Source organism: Myotis daubentonii, chromosome 7 (genome assembly GCF_963259705.1).
Source record: "Myotis daubentonii chromosome 7, mMyoDau2.1, whole genome shotgun sequence".
NCBI lineage: Eukaryota > Metazoa > Chordata > Mammalia > Chiroptera > Vespertilionidae > Myotis > Myotis daubentonii.
In genome coordinates this window covers 10,477,386-10,500,424 of record NC_081846.1, presented here as the reverse complement: position 1 = coordinate 10,500,424, position 23,039 = coordinate 10,477,386, and the positions used below count along the sequence as shown (strand labels likewise).

The 23,039-nt window shown below is 40.0% G+C and overlaps 1 protein-coding gene and 2 non-coding genes across 8 annotated transcripts in view; all 3 read right to left on the bottom strand.

Annotated features, from left to right (window-relative positions):
• Positions 1-6,136: 6,136 nt before the first annotated feature.
• NOP58 (NOP58 ribonucleoprotein) overlaps positions 6,137-23,039 on the bottom strand; it is a 30,959-nt gene continuing 14,056 nt past the window's right edge. For 4 of the 6 annotated variants that reach the window (XM_059702800.1, XM_059702802.1, XM_059702805.1 and 1 more), the window contains 9 exons: positions 22,319-22,453; positions 21,332-21,477; positions 19,692-19,818; positions 14,623-14,786; positions 13,605-13,739; positions 13,244-13,305; positions 11,169-11,302; positions 7,388-7,557; positions 6,137-7,123 (listed from right to left, as the gene is read on the bottom strand). In XM_059702800.1, coding sequence (XP_059558783.1) covers positions 7,073-7,123; positions 7,388-7,557; positions 11,169-11,302; positions 13,244-13,305; positions 13,605-13,739; positions 14,623-14,786; positions 19,692-19,818; positions 21,332-21,477; positions 22,319-22,453 — 1,124 coding nt within the window. In that variant the 3' untranslated portion in view covers positions 6,137-7,072. The remainder of the gene's footprint in view (positions 7,124-7,387; positions 7,558-11,168; positions 11,303-13,243; positions 13,306-13,604; positions 13,740-14,622; positions 14,787-19,691; positions 19,819-21,331; positions 21,478-22,318; positions 22,454-23,039) is intronic. The other 2 variants (XM_059702801.1, XR_009453733.1) reach the window with 2 other exon arrangements.
• Positions 19,466-19,549, bottom strand: LOC132238982 (small nucleolar RNA SNORD11). Its single transcript, XR_009453944.1, has one exon. It is a non-coding gene; the product is annotated as a small nucleolar RNA SNORD11 (small nucleolar RNA).
• On the bottom strand, positions 21,203-21,288 carry LOC132238983 (small nucleolar RNA SNORD11B). Its single transcript, XR_009453945.1, has one exon. It is a non-coding gene; the product is annotated as a small nucleolar RNA SNORD11B (small nucleolar RNA).

Genomic DNA, 23,039 nt, shown 5'->3' with positions numbered 1-23,039 from the left:
GTGTCCACAAATTTAGTTTTACTGGGACACGGCCACGCTCATTTGTCTGTGGCAACAATGGCAGAGTTAAGTAGTTGTGTTAGAGATCTTATGCTCTGCAAAATCTAGAATATTTACTGGTCCTTTGCAGAAAAAGTGTGCCAAACTCTGGTTTAGATGGAAAGCTTTATGATACTTTACTGTTTTTAATATGTGATAAACCATTTATGTGATTTCTTCCTTTTGAAGGCATTAAAGTCAAGAGAGGCTGTGGTTTGCGAGAGGTCCTGACTATATAGAGTAGAAATGACTGGTCTCAAACCACCCAGGATCCCTGACAGTCTGTCCCTTCCAGCCCTGGGAGGCTGTGGTTTCACCCTTGGGCTCCAGCCAGTCGCCTGCAGATGGCTAAAGGGAAAAGAAGGCAATGACCTGGCAGTATGCCAACCTCCCCAGCCCTCCCTTTCCCAGTTTGGAGCCTTGAATTCCTGGCAGTTAAGAAAAGGATTTCCTTCAGAAGAATACAATGCAGTAAAGCTCTGGCCAGTCATTAGATTTCACAGGGTGGGAAAACATCTGTGATTTGGGAAGAGGAAAGAAAACCCAGTCTTAAGCACTGATAAGAGATGGTGCTGAGGAAGACTATGAGAAAGGAATAAAAGCACGTCTAGAACAAGTGGAGAATGACAGAAAATCTTAACATCTCTTAATGCTTGCTTTGAAATCACCTATCATTTTTAAAAAATATATTTTTATTGACTTCAGACAGGAAGAGAGAGATAGAAACATCAATGATGAGAGAGAATCACTGATCGACTGCCTCCTGCACGCCCCCCACTGGGAATTGAGCCCGCAACCCAGACATGTGCCCATGACCGGAATCGAACCTGGGACCCTTCAGTCTGCAGGCCGACACTCTATCCACTGAGCCAAACCAGCCAGGGCAAAATTACCTATCATTTAAGATCAAATCAGGTCATTTGCATTAATACTTAGGACAACTCTTTTGTCTCCAATCTAGCATTTCACAAACATTATGTTTCTCTGATATATTAAACAGGTGGAAGCTGGAATTATTTTCTGTCACCAAAATGAGGATGAGCCCTGACTGGTTTGGCTCAGTGGATAGAGCGTCGGCCTGCGGACTGAAGGGTCCCAGGTTCGATTCCGGTCAAGGGCATGTACCTTGGTTGCGGGCACATCCCCAGTAGGGGGTGTGCAGGAGGCAGGTGATCAATGTTTCTCTCTCATTGATGTTTCTAACTCTCTATCCCTTTCCCTTCCTCTCTGTAAAAAATCAATAAAAATATATTTTTTAAAAAATGAGGATGAGACCTTAATACTGTCGGGGCCAGGGAAACTACCCCCTCACCCCTTTAGTTCTTCCAGCTGGTCAAATAAGTCAAATGACATGCAGCAGATTAACAAGAGAAAATAAAATTTTAATTCATGCACATAGGGAATTCACGTAAGCATGAGCATTCCAATGAGGCAAAATGAGGTATATATGCCATTTTGGCCTAAGAAGTCAATAAATAGGCAATTCACAGGTAGATGAGAAAGAGCAAACATCCGGTAAATAAATTCTTGCAGGGCCACCCAGAAACAATGGGCCACAAAGGGGAATCTAAGGAACATACTGTGTCAAAGTGAATGTTACTTCCCTTCCTGAAGCAGGTTTTTCTGTCTGAAACTCTTTAGGCAGGTAAAGGGGAGGTAACGAACTCTTCTTGAGTTTGTTGGGTTTTAATTGTTTTCATCTCAAAATAATGTGCATGCGAGGGTGGCACTTTCTGGGGACATTCACTCCCAACCGCCACAATACCTTCAAAACCATGGGGCAATTTCTCAGCCTGAAGTATAGTGATTAGTAACTGGGGACTAAGGGAGGGCATGTGTGGGGAACTGATAAATCTCAAGTAATTTTTTCATTTATTTTTGCTCTTTAGTGTAAAAGGCGTGATTACGGTGGTGAACCACAAAGCTATAAAAAAAGATATATCCCTCATGATCTCCAGAGGGGAAAAAAGGAACAATAAAACAAATAGGCCTTGGCTGGTTTGACTCAGTGGATAGAGCATTAGCCTGCGGACTGAAGGGTCCTGGGTTTGATTCTGATCAAGGGCACATGCCTGGGTGGTGCGCTCGATCTCCAGTGGGGGATGTGCAGGAGGCAGCCGAGCAATGATTCTCTATCATCATTGATGTTTCTATCTCTCTCCCTTTCTGAAATCAATTTTTAAAATAAAAAAATAAAACAAATAGCCAGTATCATAGCTGTTAAAACTTTCTCTAAGCCCTAGCCAAGTGGCTCAGTTGGTTGGAGCATCGTTTGACTCCAGTCAGGACACATACCTAGGTTGAGGGTCCTCAGGGGTGTGTAGGAAGCAATTGATCTTTCCTTTACTCTCAACATGGGTGAGGATTTATTGTTGTTTTTTTTAAAAATATAATTGATTTTTTACAGAGAGGAAGGTAGAGGGATAGAGTTAGAAACATCGATCAGCTGCCTCCTGCACATCTCCTACTGGGGATGTGCCCGCAACCCAGGTATATGCCCTTGACAGGAATCGAACCCGGGACCCTTCAGTCCGCAGCCTGACGCTCTATCCACTGAGCCAAACCGGTTTCAGCTGGGTTGTCTTTTTATAATTGAATTGTAATGGTTCTTTATGTGATAGGCCGAGGCTCTATCCACTGAGCCAAACTGGTTTCGGCTGGGTGAGGATTTAAAAAAAAGACTTTCTCGTCCTAGCCAGTTTGGCTCAGTGGATAGAGTGTCGGCCTGTGAACTGAAGAGTCCTGGGTTCGATTCCGGTCAAGGGCACATACCTCGGTTGTAGGCTTTAGGGCGCATGCAGGAGGCAACCAATCAGTTTCTCTCAAATCAATATTTTTCTCTTGTCTTTCCCTCTCTCTAAAAATCAATGGAAAAATACCCTCAGGTGAGGGTTAAAAAAATGTTGAAAAACAGATAAATAGTAATTTAAAAAAACTTCCTCTAAAATCTTTTAAGGTTACACTAGCTGCTGAAACAAAAATATTAGGTTGAATCATATTACATTTTTACAGGTAAAAAAATATCGGCAATTTCATGGTTCAAGCTAACATAACCCAACAGTAACAAAAATTCCTTTTTCTATAATGTCCAAAACGGATGTTCCTGATTAGTGGATAGCTGTCCTCCAAGCCAGTGGTGGTGTTTCAGAGCACCAGGTTTTTTACCGTATAGCTTCTGTCTCATAACACCTGGCTCCCAAGATTACGGTTAGTCTGCATCAATAGAGGGGGTCAGAATAGGGCACTGACAACTTCATTTTTGTGGACCAGGCTTCCAAGTGGTGTGCGTTACCACCACTACCATTCCATTGGCTCGAACTCAGTCACCTCTAACTACAAGGAAGGCTGAGAATATAGTCTAGTTATGTTCCCAGAGATAAGAGAAATGGGTCTGGTAAATGGCTGACTGGTGGTTACCACAGAAGGTTCCCTAATGCCTCCGAGGATTCTCCCCTGCAATACATAACTCTTGGGTCTTCCGTTTTAAGTATAACAGACTTTGAGTAATACTTTATACTTGTTCAGTTTATAAGAAATTCTTGCATAAATTATGAGTTTTCAAGAGCCCAAGGAGATAAACAATTATTTCCATCTTCTAGATGAAGAAATGAAGGCTTAGAGAAGGCACATGCTGACTTGTCCAAGGACATGACGATGAAACCAGCTCCTAACAGCAACAAGGATACTAACTTATATAGTACCTTTTGGCTTTTGCAACTTTCGTGTGTATTATTCCTCTGACGGCTACTGCAGGGACCTCCCATTCTGACAGTTTGTGGCCTCTCCATCATGGCTGCTGGTTATTAGTATGTTGCTGACCCAGCAGATTATAGGATATAAATAGATGCATTTGTCATCTCTTGCTGGAGTCAGACACATTTACCCCTGATAGAAACCAAGGCCTTCTCTGCTTCTGGTCTCAGGTTAGGGAGGCAGGTTTTGAGGCCGTAAGAATTCATGTGATGGCTTACCTACACCTCCTTCTATGGTTCATCCTGGCTCTCCAGGTGAACACCAAATTGCCAAAACTCAAAGGATGTTGGGAGAGCAGTTTCAGGGTGGGGCTATGGGACACAATGGAATGTACCTGCCAAGAGGTAGCTCTCTGCTGCTGCTCTGCCTTTTTCTACTTTCTTCAGTGTGCAGTCTCTTTTCACGGATTTCTCTTCCATAAACTCTAATTGCACTTGTTTTCCCTTTCAAAATGTATTTCTGATCTTCTATTGAGATCTCTGCTTCTGCTCCCCTGCATTCCCACTTCTTTAAGCAAGCAGGGACTGAAATAGCAACAAGACCATCTTCCTCTGGAGGGTTTGAGGTTCACTTTGTGAACTACCTGAGGGTAGCAGCTGCTACATCTTCTGCATCTTTGAGTTCTCTTGGATACTTAGCAGGTACCTGGTCTCTGGTGGGTGTGTCAAATGCTTGCTGACCAAGACTGTTGTACAAGTATCTTAGAATTTTCAGAGATAAAGAACTCAGAATTAAAGCAAAATAAATAGCATGCTATTGCTTTAAAAAAATAAGACTTTTAATTATGATCACTTTCAAGCAAACAGAAAATACAATGATCAACCATATACCCACCACCACGTATTTCAACAAGATTCCAATTGTCAGGCTGTTAAGAAAATGTGCCAACACAGAGTAGCTTGCACTTGTCAGAATCATAGAGGTACAGCGGGGGAACAGAAGATGAGCCAAAGCCAAGTCTTAAAAGATGGCCTTTACGGCCTTGAGAAGCAACAAGTGGACAGAGAACTGCAAAAAGTTCTGAGGGTGGGCTCTGAAGAAAACGGCTCAGCCAAGGCCTTGGTAAGCACACTGAGGACCCAGAAGACAGTGGAGAAATATAGAAGTTAGTTTAAACCAGAAAATATAAAATTACAATTTTGAAGAGAAGGGTGTAGAATGCAACGAAGAATGAGTTAAGTTTTTAAGCAGGGGTTATTTTATGTGGTGGTCACAAGAAAATTCTTCAAATTTGCTGATCAAAATTAGGTATATAAAATTCACCTGAGCTTCCCATTGCAGCCTACGTTCCCAAGGCTCTTTAGTAGGACCAGTGCTTCAATTTTAGCACCAAGAACCCTAACTTCCCATTTGGTTAGTGCTTTAAACAGTTCAGACTTTGGCACTTAAAGCTGAGAGCTCTGTTGATGGGAAAAAATATACAAAACAAAAAGGGGTATATATAAAAAAAGCCGATAGCTCTGTGATTCAACTTTGTTTTCCCCAGGCCTGTAGAAAACTCAAATTGACTAGGACTTTAGTGTTCTCAAAGTCTACTTTACTTCGGACGAAAGCTTTGACTATACTGCTCTTAGCAGTCCAAATACCACTTTATTCATCTAAAAGTCAATAAAGTGTCGGGGTACTACTGGATGAGGAAAAATGACAACATTCTCTGGGTAAAAATAAACAGCTTTATATTATAGAAATTTGTCTACAGATGGCTACATGTACTTCATGCAGCACTTACTTCAATCAAAATACCTAAATTTGAAATGCATTTACATCTCTTAAAGTTTGTATCATCTTAATTTCTATAAACCTTATGACAGGTAATATTGACCATTATTTATATATAGAAAATGAAGGGGGGGGGGTGGTTGGCTCATTTGCCCAGCGTTACATTAAAAGCAGAAGTGGAGCCCTGGCCAGGTAGCTTGGGTGGAGCACTGTCCCATACACCAAAAGGTGGCAGGTTAGATCCCTGGCTAGAATGCATACCAACTGATGTTTCTCTCTCTAAAAATCAGTAAAATATATCATGTAAGGATTAAAAGAAAAAAAAAAAAAAGGCGGTGGAGGTGTAACAAAGATATAATCATTCCAACTAGCCCAACCCCTTGAATGCTTTTGCTGAATTGGGTTTTAGCATGATGTCCATGGCATACACAGAGATGCAAGACGTAACAATCCTATGAGAGTTGTGACTATCATGGTAATACATGGCTGTCAACCAGGCTGCTGTTCACATATTAAACACCATCTTTTAGAAATAAAAGATTTCTCTTTGGTGTTCTGTGTCCTGGTTTATACCTCACACCTACTAACATATTATTTTTGCTCAGCTTGTTTTTCCCTTTACCCCCCTTTTCTTAATAAAATGAGCCTGTATTACCCTTTATAAAAAGTCCTTTTAGCTTACTTTAGAAACAATTCAGGGCCTACATTAAGAATTATTTTGTGCCCTAATTGGTTTGGCTCAGTGGACAGAGCATCGGGCTGTGGATTGAAGGGTCCCAGGTTCAATTCCTGTAAAGGGCATATGCCCAGGTTGCAGGCTCAATCCCCAGTGTAGGGTGTGCAGGAAGCAGCTGATCAATGATTCTCTCTCATCATTGGTGTTTCTCTCTCTCTCTCCCTTTCTCTCTGAAATCAATAAAAATGTGGTGTTTTTTTTAAAAAGAAAAAGAATTATTTTGTTCATCTTTTGGAATTGCAAATAAGTAAATATAGGAACATGATTTCTTTCTTTCTGAAGAGATGCCCAATATTTTTGCTCACCTAATTTAAAAATTTTTAACACAAAACCCAGCTTTATTTAAATAAATTCAGAGGCAGAAAGATAGCAGAGAAGGAAAAAAATGAAAGTCCTAAAGAGCGAGAGAAACATAGAGATTCTTAAATTGGTCCATCTAATCACTGCCTTCCAAAAGGCTGTTTCAAATGAATGATTCACAGCTCTCACTTTTCAGATATGCTTATCAAAAACAGTTACCATCAAACACCAAATAAAATATAGAAAGGGCCAAAGGTTCTCTACCTAAAATAGAGATCACAGAACTGCCTCAAAATACCAAGAAAATATTTTTATTTGTATTACAAAGACTAAAAATAATGACATAATAAAGTTAACAGAGTTGATGTCAAGACACAAGTAGGTTTGAAAAGCTATAGATGAGTAACCACTTTGTTTCACTAAACCTCTGTTCCTCCTCGATTATCTTAGGGAGCATCTCTGGCATACTCTTGACTGAATCTTAAGCACGATGTATCCAGGTGATCCAACTGTGATTCCTTTCTATTAGTCCTCATTACCTTTCTTCTTCTTCTTTTTCTTCTTTTTCTCTGGACTCTGAAAATAACCAACAAGAATCCTTTTGAAAGAGTTGTAAATGTATGGATAATACATTTTTCCTCATACAAAGCAAAGTAGATCTATTTCTCTTAAAAATAAATTTAAGCGAGAGATTAACATTTTAAAATGTAAGAATCATCTCTAAAAAAGCTATCTGTAGTAGATCATATTCTCTCCCTTACTCAAAGCAAATCCATTTTGTAGTGAGTCTAATTTTGAGAAATAGTCTTTTATAGTATTGGTAATCAAAAACAAACATACAGGAACCGCTGTGCTGGTGCATGGTTCTTCCTCAGAAAGCGGTTCTTCCTTAATGTGTTTCTTCTTATCCTTTTTCTTCTTCTTCTTCACAGATGTCTCCTGTTCCTCCACCACTAGTACTCCTTCTTCTTCCTCTTCTTCTTCTTGCTCTTCTTTTTCTTCTACTTCAACTGAATAGGGTAAATGTAAAGATATAACAGTTAACATGGTATCAGACCTCAGTCCCCCCAAACCTTTTGAATCTTAGTCTCCTCCTGTCATTCTGGTCAATTATCCAGAGTTTATTAACACTCACCTAGTGCGATACCACTAACTTTACAAACGATACAAAGCTCAGAGATAAATAAATTACCCTCGATCATGCAGCTATGCACAGAAATTAGAATTAAGACAGATCGTCTCATCTGCAAATCCACTGTTTTTGGGAAAATAGTCAATCACATCAGAAATGATTAAGAGTTTGTGCTATGGAGTTAAAACATGCATTAATTCAACCTGAGCAGTGGCCCTAAGTCATTTAACTTCTGTCAACTCAATTTCCTCATCTATAAAGTGCAGCAATGCACACCTCAATGGACTACTAGGATGTAATGAGATAACACATGCAAAATACTTAACACATTAGAAGGAAGATTCAGTAATAGGTAGCTATCATCAAGACAGTCTTTTTACACAGAATCAGTGCAAAGGATAAAAATAAAGCAGGAAGGGCCTAGTGGGTATGACTCGGTTGGAGCACTGATTGTCCCAAGCAACAAAAAGGTTACAAGTTTAATCCCTGGTTGGGGTGTGTGTGGAAGGCAATGGACTGATGTTTCTCTCTCACTAAAATCAATAAACATATCCTTGGGTGGGGATCAAATAAATAAATAATGAAAGAAAGTAGGAAGAGGAACACTGAGGAAGGTGATGCATGTGGACATTTACACAGAAGTTAAGCAAACACCTAACAGAAGTAAGGAAATGAATAATGCATGAAACTTGCCCTGGTTGGTGTTGTCCAGTGGTTAGAGTGTCGGCCTGTGTACCCAAGTCTCAGGTTGATTTCCGGTCAAGGGTACATGCCTGGGTTGCAGATTGGATCCCCAGACCCAGAAGGGGTCTTGTGAGATGCAACCAATTGATGTGTCTCTCTCACTATCTCTCTGCCCCCCTCCCCTCTACTCTCTCTAAAAAAATCAATGGGGAAAAAAATCTTTGGGTGAGGATTAACAAAAACAACCCCCCCCCCACCCCCCAATGAATCTTGAGGGAAATATTCCAGGTAGAACAAATGCTAAGGTTATTTTGGAAGAAAGGGGTGGATGGCAGGTTCAGTGAATAACAAGAAGAGCCAGTGTGGCTGTTACATTAAGAAGTGGTAGGTATGATAGGTGGTTAGATTCTGGACATATTTTCAAAGTAGAATCAAGAAGATCTGCTGCAAGAATACATTGGGTTATAAGAGAACACAATTCAAGGATAAACAACAGAGTGGAAGTGGCAAGGATCCATAAATGTTAAGTTTGAAAGGCTTATTGGGTATATAAGTGAAGATACACATCTGGAGTTTGGTGCTTTCAAAAGCTCCTAATGAATTGAGAGATCTCCTTATTGTTCAATAAAAAAATAGAAGCATAGGAGTTAAATGTTTTCTTCACCTAGGGCAGGAGCCCACATTTGTTCACAGTATACTTTTGACCACTGAGCTATTTAGAAACCAAAAATTAAACCAGTCATTGCTTTAATGCAGAGGTCCTCAAACTTTTTAAACAGGGGGCCAGTTCGCTGTCCCTCAGACATTCCACACATGCGCACTGCGGGCCCGGGACGAGTCGGCTGCTAAGCAGGACAGGCAGCGGTGGCAAAAACACCCGGCAGGCCGCACAAATGTTTTCGGCGGGCCGCATGTGGCCCGCCGGCCGTAGTTTGAGGACCCCTGCTTTAATGCTTGTCTTGCTAGACTATGTGGTAGGCACTCAACATAGGTCCAGCTAATAAAAAGGGATACTTGCAAGACAGCCTAGTATACTGGAGACTTTTTTTTCTTTTTATTTTTAATATTTTTATTGATTTCAGAGAGGGAGAGACAGAAAGAAACATCAATGAGAGAGAGTCATTAATCGGCTGCCTCCCACACACCCCTCACTGGGGATTAAGCCTGCAACCCAGGAATGTGCCCTGACTGGGAATCGAACCAGTGACCTCCTGGATCATAGGCCAACACTCAACCACTGAGCCATGCCAGCCCCCGCCCCCCTTTTGATTTCAGAGAGAGGGAGAGATACATACATCAATGTGAGAATCATCAATTGGCTGCATTTTGCACACCCGCTACTGGGGATCAAGCTCACAACCCAGGCATGTGCCCTGACCAGGAAACAAACCATGACCTCCTGGTTCATGGGTCTATGGCTCAACCACTGAGTCACAACGGCCAGGCTGAAGAGCACCTGTTATTTTTATTTATTTTTAAATATTATATTTTTATTTTAGAGAGAAAGAGGGAGGGAGAGAGAGAGGGAGGGAGGAGGAAGGAGGGAGAGGGAGAGGGAGGGAGGGGAGGGGAAGAGAGAGAGAGAGAGAGAGAGAGAGAGAGAGAGAGAGAGAGAGAGAGAGAGAGAGAAACATCATTGATTGATTCCTGTATGTGCTCTGACAGGGTATTGAACCCACAACCTTGGTGTATGGGGACGATGCTCTAATCAACTGAGCTACTCAGCCAGGACTATTTTTAAATTTTAGCCCTAGCTGATTTGGCTCAGTGGATAAAGCATTGGCCTGCAGACTAAAGGGTCCCAGGTTCAATTACGGTCCAAGGGCACATGCCGGGGTTGCGGGCTCACCCCCCCACCCCCCCCATAGTGGCGTGCAGGAGGCAGCCGATCAATGATTCTCTCTCATCATTGATGTTTCTATCTATCTCTCCCTCTACCTTCCTCGAGAGATAGAAACATCAATGATGAGAGCGAATCACTGATCGGCTGCCTCCTGCATGCCTACTACCAGGAATCGAGCCTGCAACTCTAGCATGTGCCCTGCCCAGGAACTGAACCGTGACCTTGTGGTTTATAGGTGAATGCTCAACCACTGAAACACACCAGCCTAGCTAGAGAACACCTTTTATTTTTTTAGCTAATCCTCACCTGAGGGTATTTTTTTCCATTGCTTTTCAGAGAGAATAAAAAGGTTGGGGGAAGGGGGTTAGAGAGAGAAACAGCTATGTGAGAGAGACACATCAACTGGTTGCCTCCCACACTAGTACTGACTGGGAACAAACCCGAAACCCAATCCTTTGGTGATCAGGCTAATGTTCTAACCACTGAGCTATGCCAGCCAGGGCTGGAGAGCCCCTTTAAATAGCATTACTAAGATGGTAGGCTGACAGTATATTAGCACTCTAGTCCACTCAATGTAAGAGAGAAAAACACCTCTGGCTGGCTCAATCCTACATTTAACCATGTAACAAAAAGATCTAAATAACTCATTTAGAAACCGCATTTTTTTTCTCATTTTAAGCTGATTTTCAAAATAGTTCATGTGGTAGAAACCAAAGTTTTGGTTTGATATACTTAATGTAATAAACAATTCCACATGTTCATAGAAATGAACCCCTATGAAATCTGATAAATTTTACAATGTCCTAACTATTCTCAGAGAACACAATGGCTTATTAAAATAACACTAACTTTCAATATGGATGATTTCACAATAAGGTTCAATGGCACAAATTTTACCAAGACTTATGAAGTCTGTACTTAAGGAATAAGAGTATAAATGACATTTAAAAATTCAAACTAACCTTTAATTTTAACCTTAGCTTTTTTTGCCTTCTTTTCAATTATTTCATCCTCTTGATCTACCTGTTCTATCTTGCGTTTTTTAGAACAGGTTGGCAGTGTGGAGTCACCAGAAGGATCATAAGTCTTCACTTCACTGAAAGAATCAAGGAATTTAAGAAAATCTCTACAGATATCTGTAACTAAAATAATCCTAGAGAGGTTTAAAAGAAATGCTATTAGATAACACATAAGCATAAAATGCTGTTTCAGTGTAGTGGCTTTGGGGCAGTTTATGAAAACTAAGCTTCCAAAAAGGTAGAGTGTTTTAATATTTTCCAGGAAGGTTCATCACACTTCAAGAGAAGTGGTAAGCTAAATGAAGTCTGAATCAAGTGACTACAGTGTAGAAAAATATTTATCCCTGGCCGGTGAGGCAGTTAGAGCATCATGGGTTTGATTCCCTGTTAAGGGCATGTACCTGGGTTGCAGGTTCGATCCCTGGCCCCGGTCGGGGTGCATACAAGATGCATTCTCTCTCATATCCAAATCTCCCCCCATCCCCTCATCACCTCCCTTCCACTTTCTCTAAAAATCAATGAAAAAAATATCCTCGGGTGAGGATTAACTAACAAATAAGTAAATAAATTTCTATCAGCAGAGGGGAAAAAATCTCTTTACACCAAATCATTATACCAGGAAAGTAAAAACTGAATCAATTTAGGTTTTACAATATAAAGTAATTCAATGAAAACCAAACCAAACCAAATGATCACAATCAAGTTTAATACAAAAGGCTCATCTCAAGAGCCCAAAAAGTAAAGGAATAAGAAGGGGATATCTATGCATAAATCCTTAAAACCCAACGATTGCTTTGGTTGTAACGTAGCACAAAGAAAAAAAAAAATGGAAGCAAGGAGTGCTAAAATGTGACATAAATCTCATAAGTGCATGTGTTTAAAGTTGTAAGCATAGAATATTAAAAATTTATACAAAACAAGCTAAAGAATGGTCTGTTTCTTGAGCTGCAGGTTAATAACTAACTTTTAGAGGTTAAAAATTAAAACCGTAATTTAAAAAGATCCACATTTGTCAACTAAGAAATTTGGAAAATTTACAAACTATAAAAGAAAACATTAATGCCTAGCCAGTGTGGCTCAGTGGTTGAATAGTAACCTATGAACCAAGAGGTCACTGGTTCTATTCCTAGTCAGGGCACACGCCCAGATTGCAGGCTCGATCCCCAGTAGGGGGCGTGCAGGATGTTTCTCTCATTGCTGTTTCTATCTCTCCATCCCTCTCCCTTCCTTTTTCTCTAAATTAAATAAACACATTAAAAAAAACCAAACCACAAACACATTAATGTCCATACTGAATACATAAGGTTTCTTTTTAGAATAAAACCATTTTTCTGAATGTGTATATTTAAATACATATACTTACAACTGTGATATACTGTATATTGCTTTCCCCACCCATTTCTTTTTAAATCAGAATTACAAGATTCCTAAAAGTAGAATTTATGGGTTAATGACTAGAAACATTTTTAAGGCTCTTGATGCATACTATCTAACTGCTTCTCAGAAAAGCTGTCCTGCATTCATTCTACTTCCATCATCACAACCCCGTCAGTATTAAGCATCACCTCAAATAATACCAGAACACCTCTCCCCACACATATCTTTTATAAATTTTACAGTTAGGTATGAATACTTAATCATGTGTCTTAGCCATTTTTATTTTTAGACTTTTCTTTAGTCTCTTTTTTAAGATAAAGATGTTGTTTAACTCTGAATTTTCTTTTTGATAAATTGAAAACTATACAGGAACTATGAATGCCAAATATTTACTATCAATATTTGGAAATGAGTAGGGTAAATATTAAAAAAGCCAAACAAATATACAATATGTACTTATTACAACAATATAAATGTGTGTATTTGATTAAAAAACAGGACTGAATATGAAAAACTATAAATGGCAAAAAAAGGGGGGGATGGCATTGAGGTGCTTCAGTTAATAATAATAATAAAGTGCTGTCAACAATTAACATTTAAATAAACAGGAACTGTCCTCCATCTCCCACATAAGTACTCACCTTTTATGTTCATATTTTTCTGCTTTTGCTAATGCCTTTCCTGTCCCACTTATTTTCCTTATCTAAGAAAAGAAAAATTATTTTCTAAGATAAGATCTTATATAGTATATACTCTAATACATCAATTCTTATTAAACATAAGGGAAATTGTCAAAAGTAGACACAAAAAGAATACTAAAATGTATCACAATGCTGTTTAAAAGGGTCAATGGGGAAAAAAGAGGGACATATGTAATACTTTAACAATAAAGATTAAACAAAAACAAAACTGTTTAGCAGGTGAATTAAGTATATAACCTCCTCATAGTTGATTAACTTTTAACAGGTAACACTTCTACAATAGGCAGGGTGTGTTTCTTACCCCTCTATCTTCAATGGCCCTCAACCTGGCCTCTAATTTGGCTCTGTTCTCAACTCCCATCGCAGAACTGGAATCTTCACCAAAAGCATCATACCGGATAGCCAAAACAGTTTTGGCTGCCAACATTCGGGAAATCTAAATAGAGAACTTGAAGTTAGAAACATTCATGCTAGGATTTTCTTTAAACCAGGAATTACAAAAGCATTTTGAATCATACAACTCAAGCCACCTATCTTATATTTAAATCTTTGCTGCAATATTAACCACCATCGTTTTGGTGGATAAAAAGATCTTTAGTAGTTGCGTCTAAAACCAGTTCAAACTATTCTGCTAATGCCCTCCTTTAGTTTCTACTCACTGATATTAATTCTACATGAGGACAACCAGAAAAAGTGCAGCCCCCTTTTCAAGCTAAATTAACATTTTATTTTATCAAACTCTGTATTACTATCACTTTGCTCTGAATTTTATAAAATTTTAGTTTCTTTTAAAATATTTGCCCTACAAAATAGACACAACATCACTGCACAGGGCTATTCTTTTTTATAATTTGCAAAATTATAAAATCGATGCTAAGTTGGTTTCCTGCCACTGTGAACACTTTTGATGTACCCCTTACCAATGGGTGATTCCTATGAAAACACTGACACAGGAAATAAGATGGCTTTAACAGGACCAAAAGTACTTTCTTTAAAACTGTTCTTGCAGTATACAGAGTGCACTTTTAAAAAAATTGATCAGCTGCCTCCTGCACACTCCCTATTGGGTATGTGCCTGCAACCAAGGTACATGCCCTTGACCGGAATCGAACCTGGGACCCTTGAGTCCACAGGCCGATGCTCTATCATCCAGTGAGCCAAACCAGTCAGGGCCAGAGTGAATTTTTTAAATTTAAAGAATTCACCATTCTCTATTTAATGAGAATAGAAAGATTTATTGCATACTAAAGAGTATGAGGAAAAATGAGTTGTTTGGAGAAAAAAAAGAGAAAGTCTACCTCAGGAAAACGCTAACTCACCTTTCCCTTGTGTTTGGGACTTGTCTGGCCTACGAGCGAGGCGTGATAAATGAGACCATACTTAGGGGTATCCCGTCTAGACTTTAGAGCTCTGAAGAGTGCTTTTTCTGCTCCAAGAATCTGAACTGTGGAAGCTGCATGTTTGGCCAAATTCAAAAGAGAACCTTCAAGAGAAAAGAAGTAGCTACAATCACTTTTTAATTATTTCAAAGTCCCATGCATTAAACACAGAACCTACAGTCTGGTATTACAGCCACCAGAATAAAAATCTGATGTAATACAAAAATTTTCTCTAAGTCTAGAATTTCCTAAAAATCCTGATGCCTCAGCATTTGTGATTCTTCCATTAGCATCACAAGCAAAAGTATATGATGAATGTCTGTGACAAACTGAAGATTGAGCTTGTTCAATTTTACATATTTGCCTGAGAAAGGGTTTTATTATTTTGCATTCCATTAGCATACCACAAGATCCTATATAATAAAAGCCTAATATGCTAAGTGTTTGGTCGTTTGTTCAATCAATCAAAGCATAATATGCTCATGATGTGCTAAGGCCCCTCAACCGCTCACTATGACTCACCACCAGGGGGCAGCTGCTTTAACCGGTAGGTGAGCTTGGCTGCTGGGGTCCAGGCAATAGGAACTGAGCGAAATGGGCCGGACACACCCTGGAGTTCTCCGACAGTCCCTCCAAGGCCTTGATCGTGCCCCAGTGGGGTCCCTCGGCCTGGCCTGCACCCTCTAGCAATCTCAGCTGAGGGACAACCCCCTGAGTGCATGATTTTTGTGCACCAGGCCTCTAGTATAAATATAAACATACGTATTTACAGACAATCCTCAATCTAGTCTCTGTTTTTTGAGCTTTTGGATATCAAATATACTTCAGATATGAAAAACACACACAACAATCCCATAAAAGTAAATGGAAACTTATTAGGACACCTTATAGAACCATGTGATAAACTCCAAACACTTATTTACCACTGGTTAAGATATGGATGAGGAGAAGTTTATAAGTACACAAATTGGGTATGAAAAGTTGCTGCTTTGTTAGATCTGCTAAAATTTAGATAAACCTATGAAATTTTGGGTGCAGACAACAAAACCATCCCAAATGATTCTATCCTTTCAACTGGGGATATTTGATGACATATTTAACCAATGAAGTATCTATTCTAGTTTAAACACTTTGCTGTAGGTGACATATTAAGATCTGTGATGGATTATTACATCTCCAATAATATAAAATAATGAACCAATACCTTACTATATTTAAAAGTATTCATTTACATAGTTTTTGAAGCACCCATCTTTATGATACCACCATATACACATGAGTTTTATTTTAAGTTCCTTATTTAAAATGTTTTTGCATGTCAAATATATTAAAATAGAGAGAAAACCAAGATGGCGACATAGGTAAACACCGGAGTTAGCTGCCTCGAACAACCACTTCACAAATACATCTAAAAGACGGAACGGACATTGCCCAGAACCACAGGAAGACTGGCTGAGGGGAAATTCCTCAACTAGAAGGAAAGAGAACAGCATACGAGACTCAGAGGAGGCGCAGTGCGGAAAATACAAAGGTGTGGAGGTCCGCGCGGAGCGGGCTGGTAGCTGAGGGCGCAGTTGTCGTTTTCAATCGGGAGGGAGTCTCAGATTCTGAGCTCCAGTTCTGAGCGAGTCTCTAGGGACCCAGACTCAAACGGGAGAAGCGGGACTGTCTGGCTTCGGTCGGAACTCGAAGGCAGCTTTCTCTCCGAGGTTTGCAGTGGTTGCTGGGACTCTGAGAGGCAGAGCCTCTGGGGACGGGACCGAGAGCAGCCATAACTGCTCCCTCCACCCGCTCTGTTGATCCCTCGTGATCCCTTGTGACCCGCCCCACCCAAGACCTGCACAGAGCCATTTGCCAGATAGCCTCAGGCAAACGCTAGATTAGCACCTCCCTAGAGAACAGAAGTATTCCCACTGCAGGCACAGCTGATTCTCACAGCCAGTTGGCCTGGAGGTAAAATCCCCCTAGTATTAACTACAACAATCAAGGCTTAACTACAACAAGACTGCGCACAAAGACCACTAGGGGGTGCACCAAGAAAGCATAAAAACTGCAGAGACAAAGAAACAGGACAAAACTGTCAGTGGAGGATATTGAGTTCAGAACCACACTTTTAAGGTCTCTCAAGAACTGTCTAGAAGCCGCCGATAAAGTTATTGAGATCCTCAAGAAATCTAATGAGATCCTCGATATTGTGATAAAGAACCAACTAGAAATTAAGCATACACGGACTGAAATAACAAATATTATACAGACTCCCAACAGCAGACCAGAGGAGCGCAAGAATCAAGGCAAAGATTTGAAATGCAAAGAAGCAAAAAACGCCCAACCAAAAAAGCAAAACGAAAAAAGAATCCGAAAATATGAAGATAGTGTAAGGAGCCTCTGGGACAGCTTCAAGCGTACCAACATCAGAGTTATAGGGGTGCCAGAAGATGAGAGAGAGCAAGATATTGAAAACCTATTTGAAGAAATAATGACAGAAAACTTCCCCTACCTGGTGAAAGAAATAGACTTACAAGTCCAGGAAGCGCAGAGAGCCCCAAACAAAAGGAATCCAAAGAGGACCACACCAAGACACATCATCATTAAAATGCCAAGAGCAAAAGACAAAGAGAGAATCTTAAGAGCAGCAAGAGAAAGAAACTCAGTTACCTACAAGGGAATACCCATAGGACTGTCAGCTGATTTCTCAACAGAAACTTTGCAGGCCAGAAGGGAGTGGCAAGAAATATTCAAAGTGATGAATGCCAAGAACCTACAACCAAGGTTACTTTATCCAGCAAAGCTATCATTCAGAATTGAAGGTCAGATAAAGAGCTTCACAGATAAGGAAAAGCTAAAGGAGTTCATCACCACCAAACCAGTATTATTTGAAATGCTGAAAGGTATCCTTTAAGAAGAGGAAGAAGAAGAAAAAGGTAAAGATACAAATTATGAACAACAAATATGCATCTATCAACAAGTGAATCTAAGAATCAAGTGAATAAATAATCTGATGAACAGAATGAACTGGTGATTATAATAGAATCAGGGACATAGAAAGGGAATGGACTCACTATTCTTGGTGGGGAAAGGGGTGTGGGCGATGCAGGAAGAGACTGGACAAAAATTGTGCACCTAGGGATGAGGATAGTGGGGGGGGGAGGGTAAGGGCAGAGGGTAAGGGCAGAGGGTGGGGCGGGAACTGGGTGGAGGGGAGCTATGGGGGGAAAAAAAGAGGAATAAATGTAATAATCCGAACAATAAAGATTTACTAAAGAAAATTAAAAAAATAAAAATAAAAAAAAATATATTAAAATATACAACAGCATATTCAATCGTGAAACACATTCTTGATCAAGGTTTATATAGTCTGACATTTCCGTCAACAACAGACCACATATATGACAGCAGTACACCATATAGTGTAGGAGGCTACACAATCTAGGTCTGTGTAAGTGCACTCTATGATGTTCGTACAATGTTGAAATGGCCTAACAATGACCAGTTTCTCAGACTGTATCCCTTTCATACAGTAGGGCAGGACTGTAAGCATCATCACCTGCTGTGATTTCTCAAAAGTATTCAAATTTTGATCCAATCAGCTTTCAAATTTTCTTTCTATAATCTTTACCTGAGAACACTCTTAGGAGGAGGGAGGGAGAGAATGATAAACATCAATTGATTGCCTTCTGAATGTGCCCCAACCAGGGATTCAACCCGATACCCAGGTATATACCCTGACAGGGAGTCTTACTGGGAGCCCTTTGTTATACAGGACTATTGATGTTAAACCAATTGAGCCAGGGTGGCTGGTAATTTTATTTTCCAATTAAAGTTGACCTTCAGTGTTATTTTGTATTACTTTCGGATGTACAACAATCACATACATTTCACAAATGGTTAGACAATCACATACTTTACAAAATGTTCACCGGACATTCAAGTACCAACCTGGCACCATACATAGTTATTATGTACTAGAGGCCCAGTGCACAATAATTTGTGCACTGGCAGGGGGGGTGTCCCTCAGCCCAACCTGTGCCCTCTCACAGTCTGGAACCCCTCGAGAGATAACCACCTGCTGGCTTAGGCCCGCTCCCCTGGTGGCAGATGGCACGCCCAATCCCGCGGTGCCTGCCCCGTCTCCCCCGGTCGCAGATGGCAGGCCGGGATCCCGCACTGGGTTGGGCAGCCAGTCAGATGGTGCTGCCGCCCGCCCCGCCCACCCTGCCCCACACAGGGCAGGCCCAGGATCGCGCTGCCGCCTACCCTGGGCAACACACGACAGGCCTGGATCCCATGCTGGGGCAGGCGGAGGCTCGGGATTGCTGCGGCCCACCCCACACACGGCAGGCCCAGATCCTGCGCTGGGGCGGGTGTCGCCTCAGAATTGCTGCGCTGTTGCCAGCCCCAGGCTGCTGCCAGCCCCAGGCGGGGTGTTGCAGCAGAATCTGCCTGCGGTATGCAAATTAACCGCCATCTTTGTTGGTGGCTAATTTGCATATCACTCTGATTAGCCAATGGGAGGGGTAGCGAAGGTATGAGGAATTACCATGTTTGTCTATTATTAGATAGGATTACTGACTACATTCCCTATGCTCTACTTTTACTTTCTTGGGACTATCTTGTAACTACCAATTTGTACCTCTTAATTCTTTCATATTTTTCACCCAGCTTACAAGCCCCCCCTGGTAACCATAGTTGATGACTTTTTATTATTATAAAATGTTAACTGATTGCATTATCCTGTATTCATCTGATTATTCTAATTAACAGCAAAACTTCTGACAATGGACAAGTGTCTCAGAAGAGGTAGTGACTAAAGATGCCTTCATTATCCCAAAGGAAATCAGGCATACAAGTAAAAATCATCATCGAACACTGGTCCTTAGCCCTCACCCACATATTATCTACCTCTATTTATTATTTAATTTCTTTAATAACTGTAGTTTAAAGATTAAAAAAAAAACCCTTGCTAGAAAAATACTCAATACCCATATTACAAATCACATTAAAATCATCACCTGCATGAGCAATGAGCCGTGCTCCAACTAATTCTCCAACCATGACTGTGACATTGGGTGCAATGGCCATCATTCGATTTTGTAGGTATTCATATAGCTGTGTTCTATATTCTGAGATTTCAATCACCTAGTATAAAGAACAAAATGATTAACTCGTAAATGACTAAGAGTACAATTTAAAATTTAGATGTCTAAAAACTCAGAGTCCTGTATCTATCATAGAACTAGTCATTGCATACCTGTTTCCTATAAAAGGGCTGCTGTGAAGATTTTTATTACAAAACTTATGTAAACAACTTAATAAGCTGAAAATGCTAGCCAAGCTCTAGCTGGTTTGGCTCAGTGGATAGAGCGTCGGTCTGCGGACTGAGTGTCCCAGATTCGATTCTGGTCAAGGGCACATGTCCAATTTGCGGGCTCCATCCCTAGTAGAGGGCATGCAGGAGGCAGCTGATCAATGATTCTCTCTTATCATTGATGTTTCTATTTCTCCCCTCTCCCTTCCTCTCTGAAATTCAATAATAAAATATATATGGCCCTGACTGGTTTGGCTCAGTGGATAGAGCGTCGGCCTAGGGACTGAAGGTCCCAGGTTCGATTCCGGTCAAGGGCATGTACTTTGGTTGCGGGCATATCCCCGGTGGGGGGTGTGCAGGAGGCAGCTGATGGATGTTTCTCTCTCATTGATGTTTCTAACTCTCTATCCCTCTCCCTTCCTCTCTGTAAGAAAATCAATAAATGCCAAAACCGGTTTGGCTCAGTGGATAGAGCGTCGGTCTGCGGACTGAAGGGTCCCGGGTTCGGTTCCGGTCAAGGGCATGTGCCTTGGTTGCAGGCATATCCCCAGTGGGAGATGTGCAGGAGGCAGTTGATCGATGTTTCTCTCTCATCGATGTTTCTGACTCTCTATCTCTCTCCCTTCCTCTCTGTAAAAAGTCAATAAAATATATTAAAAATAAAGAAAGAAAATCAATAAAATATATTTAAAAAATAAATAAATAAAATAAAATATATATGTAAATAAAATGAAATAAATAAACTGTTAGCCAATATTACTGTTATTTTTAAAAACCTCCAAGGATTAGACATTTGTGTCACCCTCTGATTTTTGTACAACTATTTCCAAAGGAAAGGGGAAAAAATCACTACAGGCTATAGACATAAACGTTAAAGTAACTCAAGCTTTCCTTCTCTGCCTTCTTAATGAATTAATAATCATTATTCTGACAATGCAAAAACACAAATAAATTAGTATTAAAAAAAAAAATCCTCACCTGGGGACATGTTCATTGATTTTTAGAGAGAAGGGAAGGGAAAGCAAGGGAAACACCCATGTGAGAGAGAAACATCAATCGGTTGCCCTCAGCACACATCCGAGACTGCAGCCGGAAATCGAACCCGCAACCTTTAAGTGTACGGGACAACACTCCAACCAACTGAGCCACAAGAGCCAGGACAGTACTCTTGAATTTCATTTTAGTATATATTTCCCCCTTCAAGTATATAAATCAAGATGGCATCAGATGAGGTAGTGACTGAACACCCTCATATTTATTTATCAGGTGAACAATAAGTTTAAAGATCATCATTGCCATCAGAAAATTATTATTACAGTGCTGGTATCACCACAACTAGTTTACCTGAGTGCAGAGATGCAGAATGTTGCAAATATCTTCTTCTGAAACCTCTGTTCCCATAGATATCTCTGCAGCTGCTTTCACTTCTGCTTCAACTTCCTCTGGCAGTAATTCAGAAAGTTGGGCCGAAGCATAATTCTTTCTATCACCTATGGAATGTTTGCAGGGGATGAGGGAGAATCACTTTTGAATAAATTATACAAAAACCACCAAACAGTCCAAAAAAGGGTAGAGATAAGCCAATGCAAAAGGTGCCTAAACAAAAACAAAAAGCAAACAAATTTGGCCTAGTAATTTACCTTATGTAAAGGTTTCATTTTAGAGAGTAAAATCTCTCCCCATCACCTCCCTCAAGAAACAAATACAATAAAATGGCAATATAATGAGCCAAGTAACTCATTTATTAATATTCAGCATCTTCTACTAATATTACTCTATTATTGATATAAATGATATAGACTATAACACTAACAATACAGATAGCAATATCGTGTTTAATATTAATTATGGATATCACCAGTCTATAGTTGCCCCTATTAATGGCAAATTCATTATGAGACATATTCACCAGAAGAAGGCATTTAAAGAAAAATTAGAGTTCCACGTTGTTGCACAGGCCTTAAAAATAAAAGTTAAGCCCTAACCGGTTTGGTTCAGTGGATGGAGCATTGGCCTGCGGACTCAAGGGTCCCAGGTTCGATTCCGGTCAAGGGCATGTACCTTGGTTGCGAGCACATCCCCAGTAGGGGGTGTGCAGGAGGCAGCTGATCGATGTTTCTCTCATCGATGTTTCTAACTCTCTATCCCCCTCCCTTCCTCTCTGTAAAAAAATCAATAAAATATATTAAATTTGTTTTTGAAATCTAACAGATATTAATATGGCTACACGCCTAAAACATAATTTTAGTTGTAAAAAACTCTGGGAAGCTTGTTAAGAAAAAAAATTGTAACTCATCTTTTTCAATGCCTTAAAGCATAAAGTTAACTCACCAACTTTCTGCAAACACTTGCAGTATGTCAAATTATCCGAAATAATTTTTCCTAATTCAGGGAAATGCCAGCCATACCATTCTCTACACCGCATAATGTAGTTGTTTAGTTCTTTATCCAAATCATCCAACAAGGCTGCAGCAGATTAAAATAAAAAACAAAAGGAAATAGGAATTTAAAGGATTTAAAAAATTGTGCTAAATACACATAAAATTTATCACTTAACCATTTTCAAATGTACATTTCAGTGGCATCAAGTACATTCACAATGTTGTGCAACCACTAGAGAACTCTTTCACCATCCCAAACTAAATCTCTGTACCTATTAATGAACTCTCCACCCTCACCTTCCCCCAGGCCCTGGTAATCTGTTCTACTGTCTATGTATTTGCCTATTCTAGGAACCACACAAGGTTTTTTTTTGGTGTGGCTTATTTCACTTAGCATGTTTTCAAAATTCATCTGTTGTAGATAGCATGTACTAGAATTTCATTCCTCTTTAAGGATGCTTATTTCATGGTGCGTATATACCATTATGTTTGTTAACATAACAGATGTGTTAACGGGCATATGGCTTATTCCTATCTTTTGGCTATTGTAAATAATGCTGTATAAACCGGGGTGTATAAGTATCTGTTTGAGTACCTGCTTCAAATTCTTTTGGGTATATACCCAGAAATGCAATTGCTGCTTAAAGGACTTTCTAAAATTGAAAAATTAA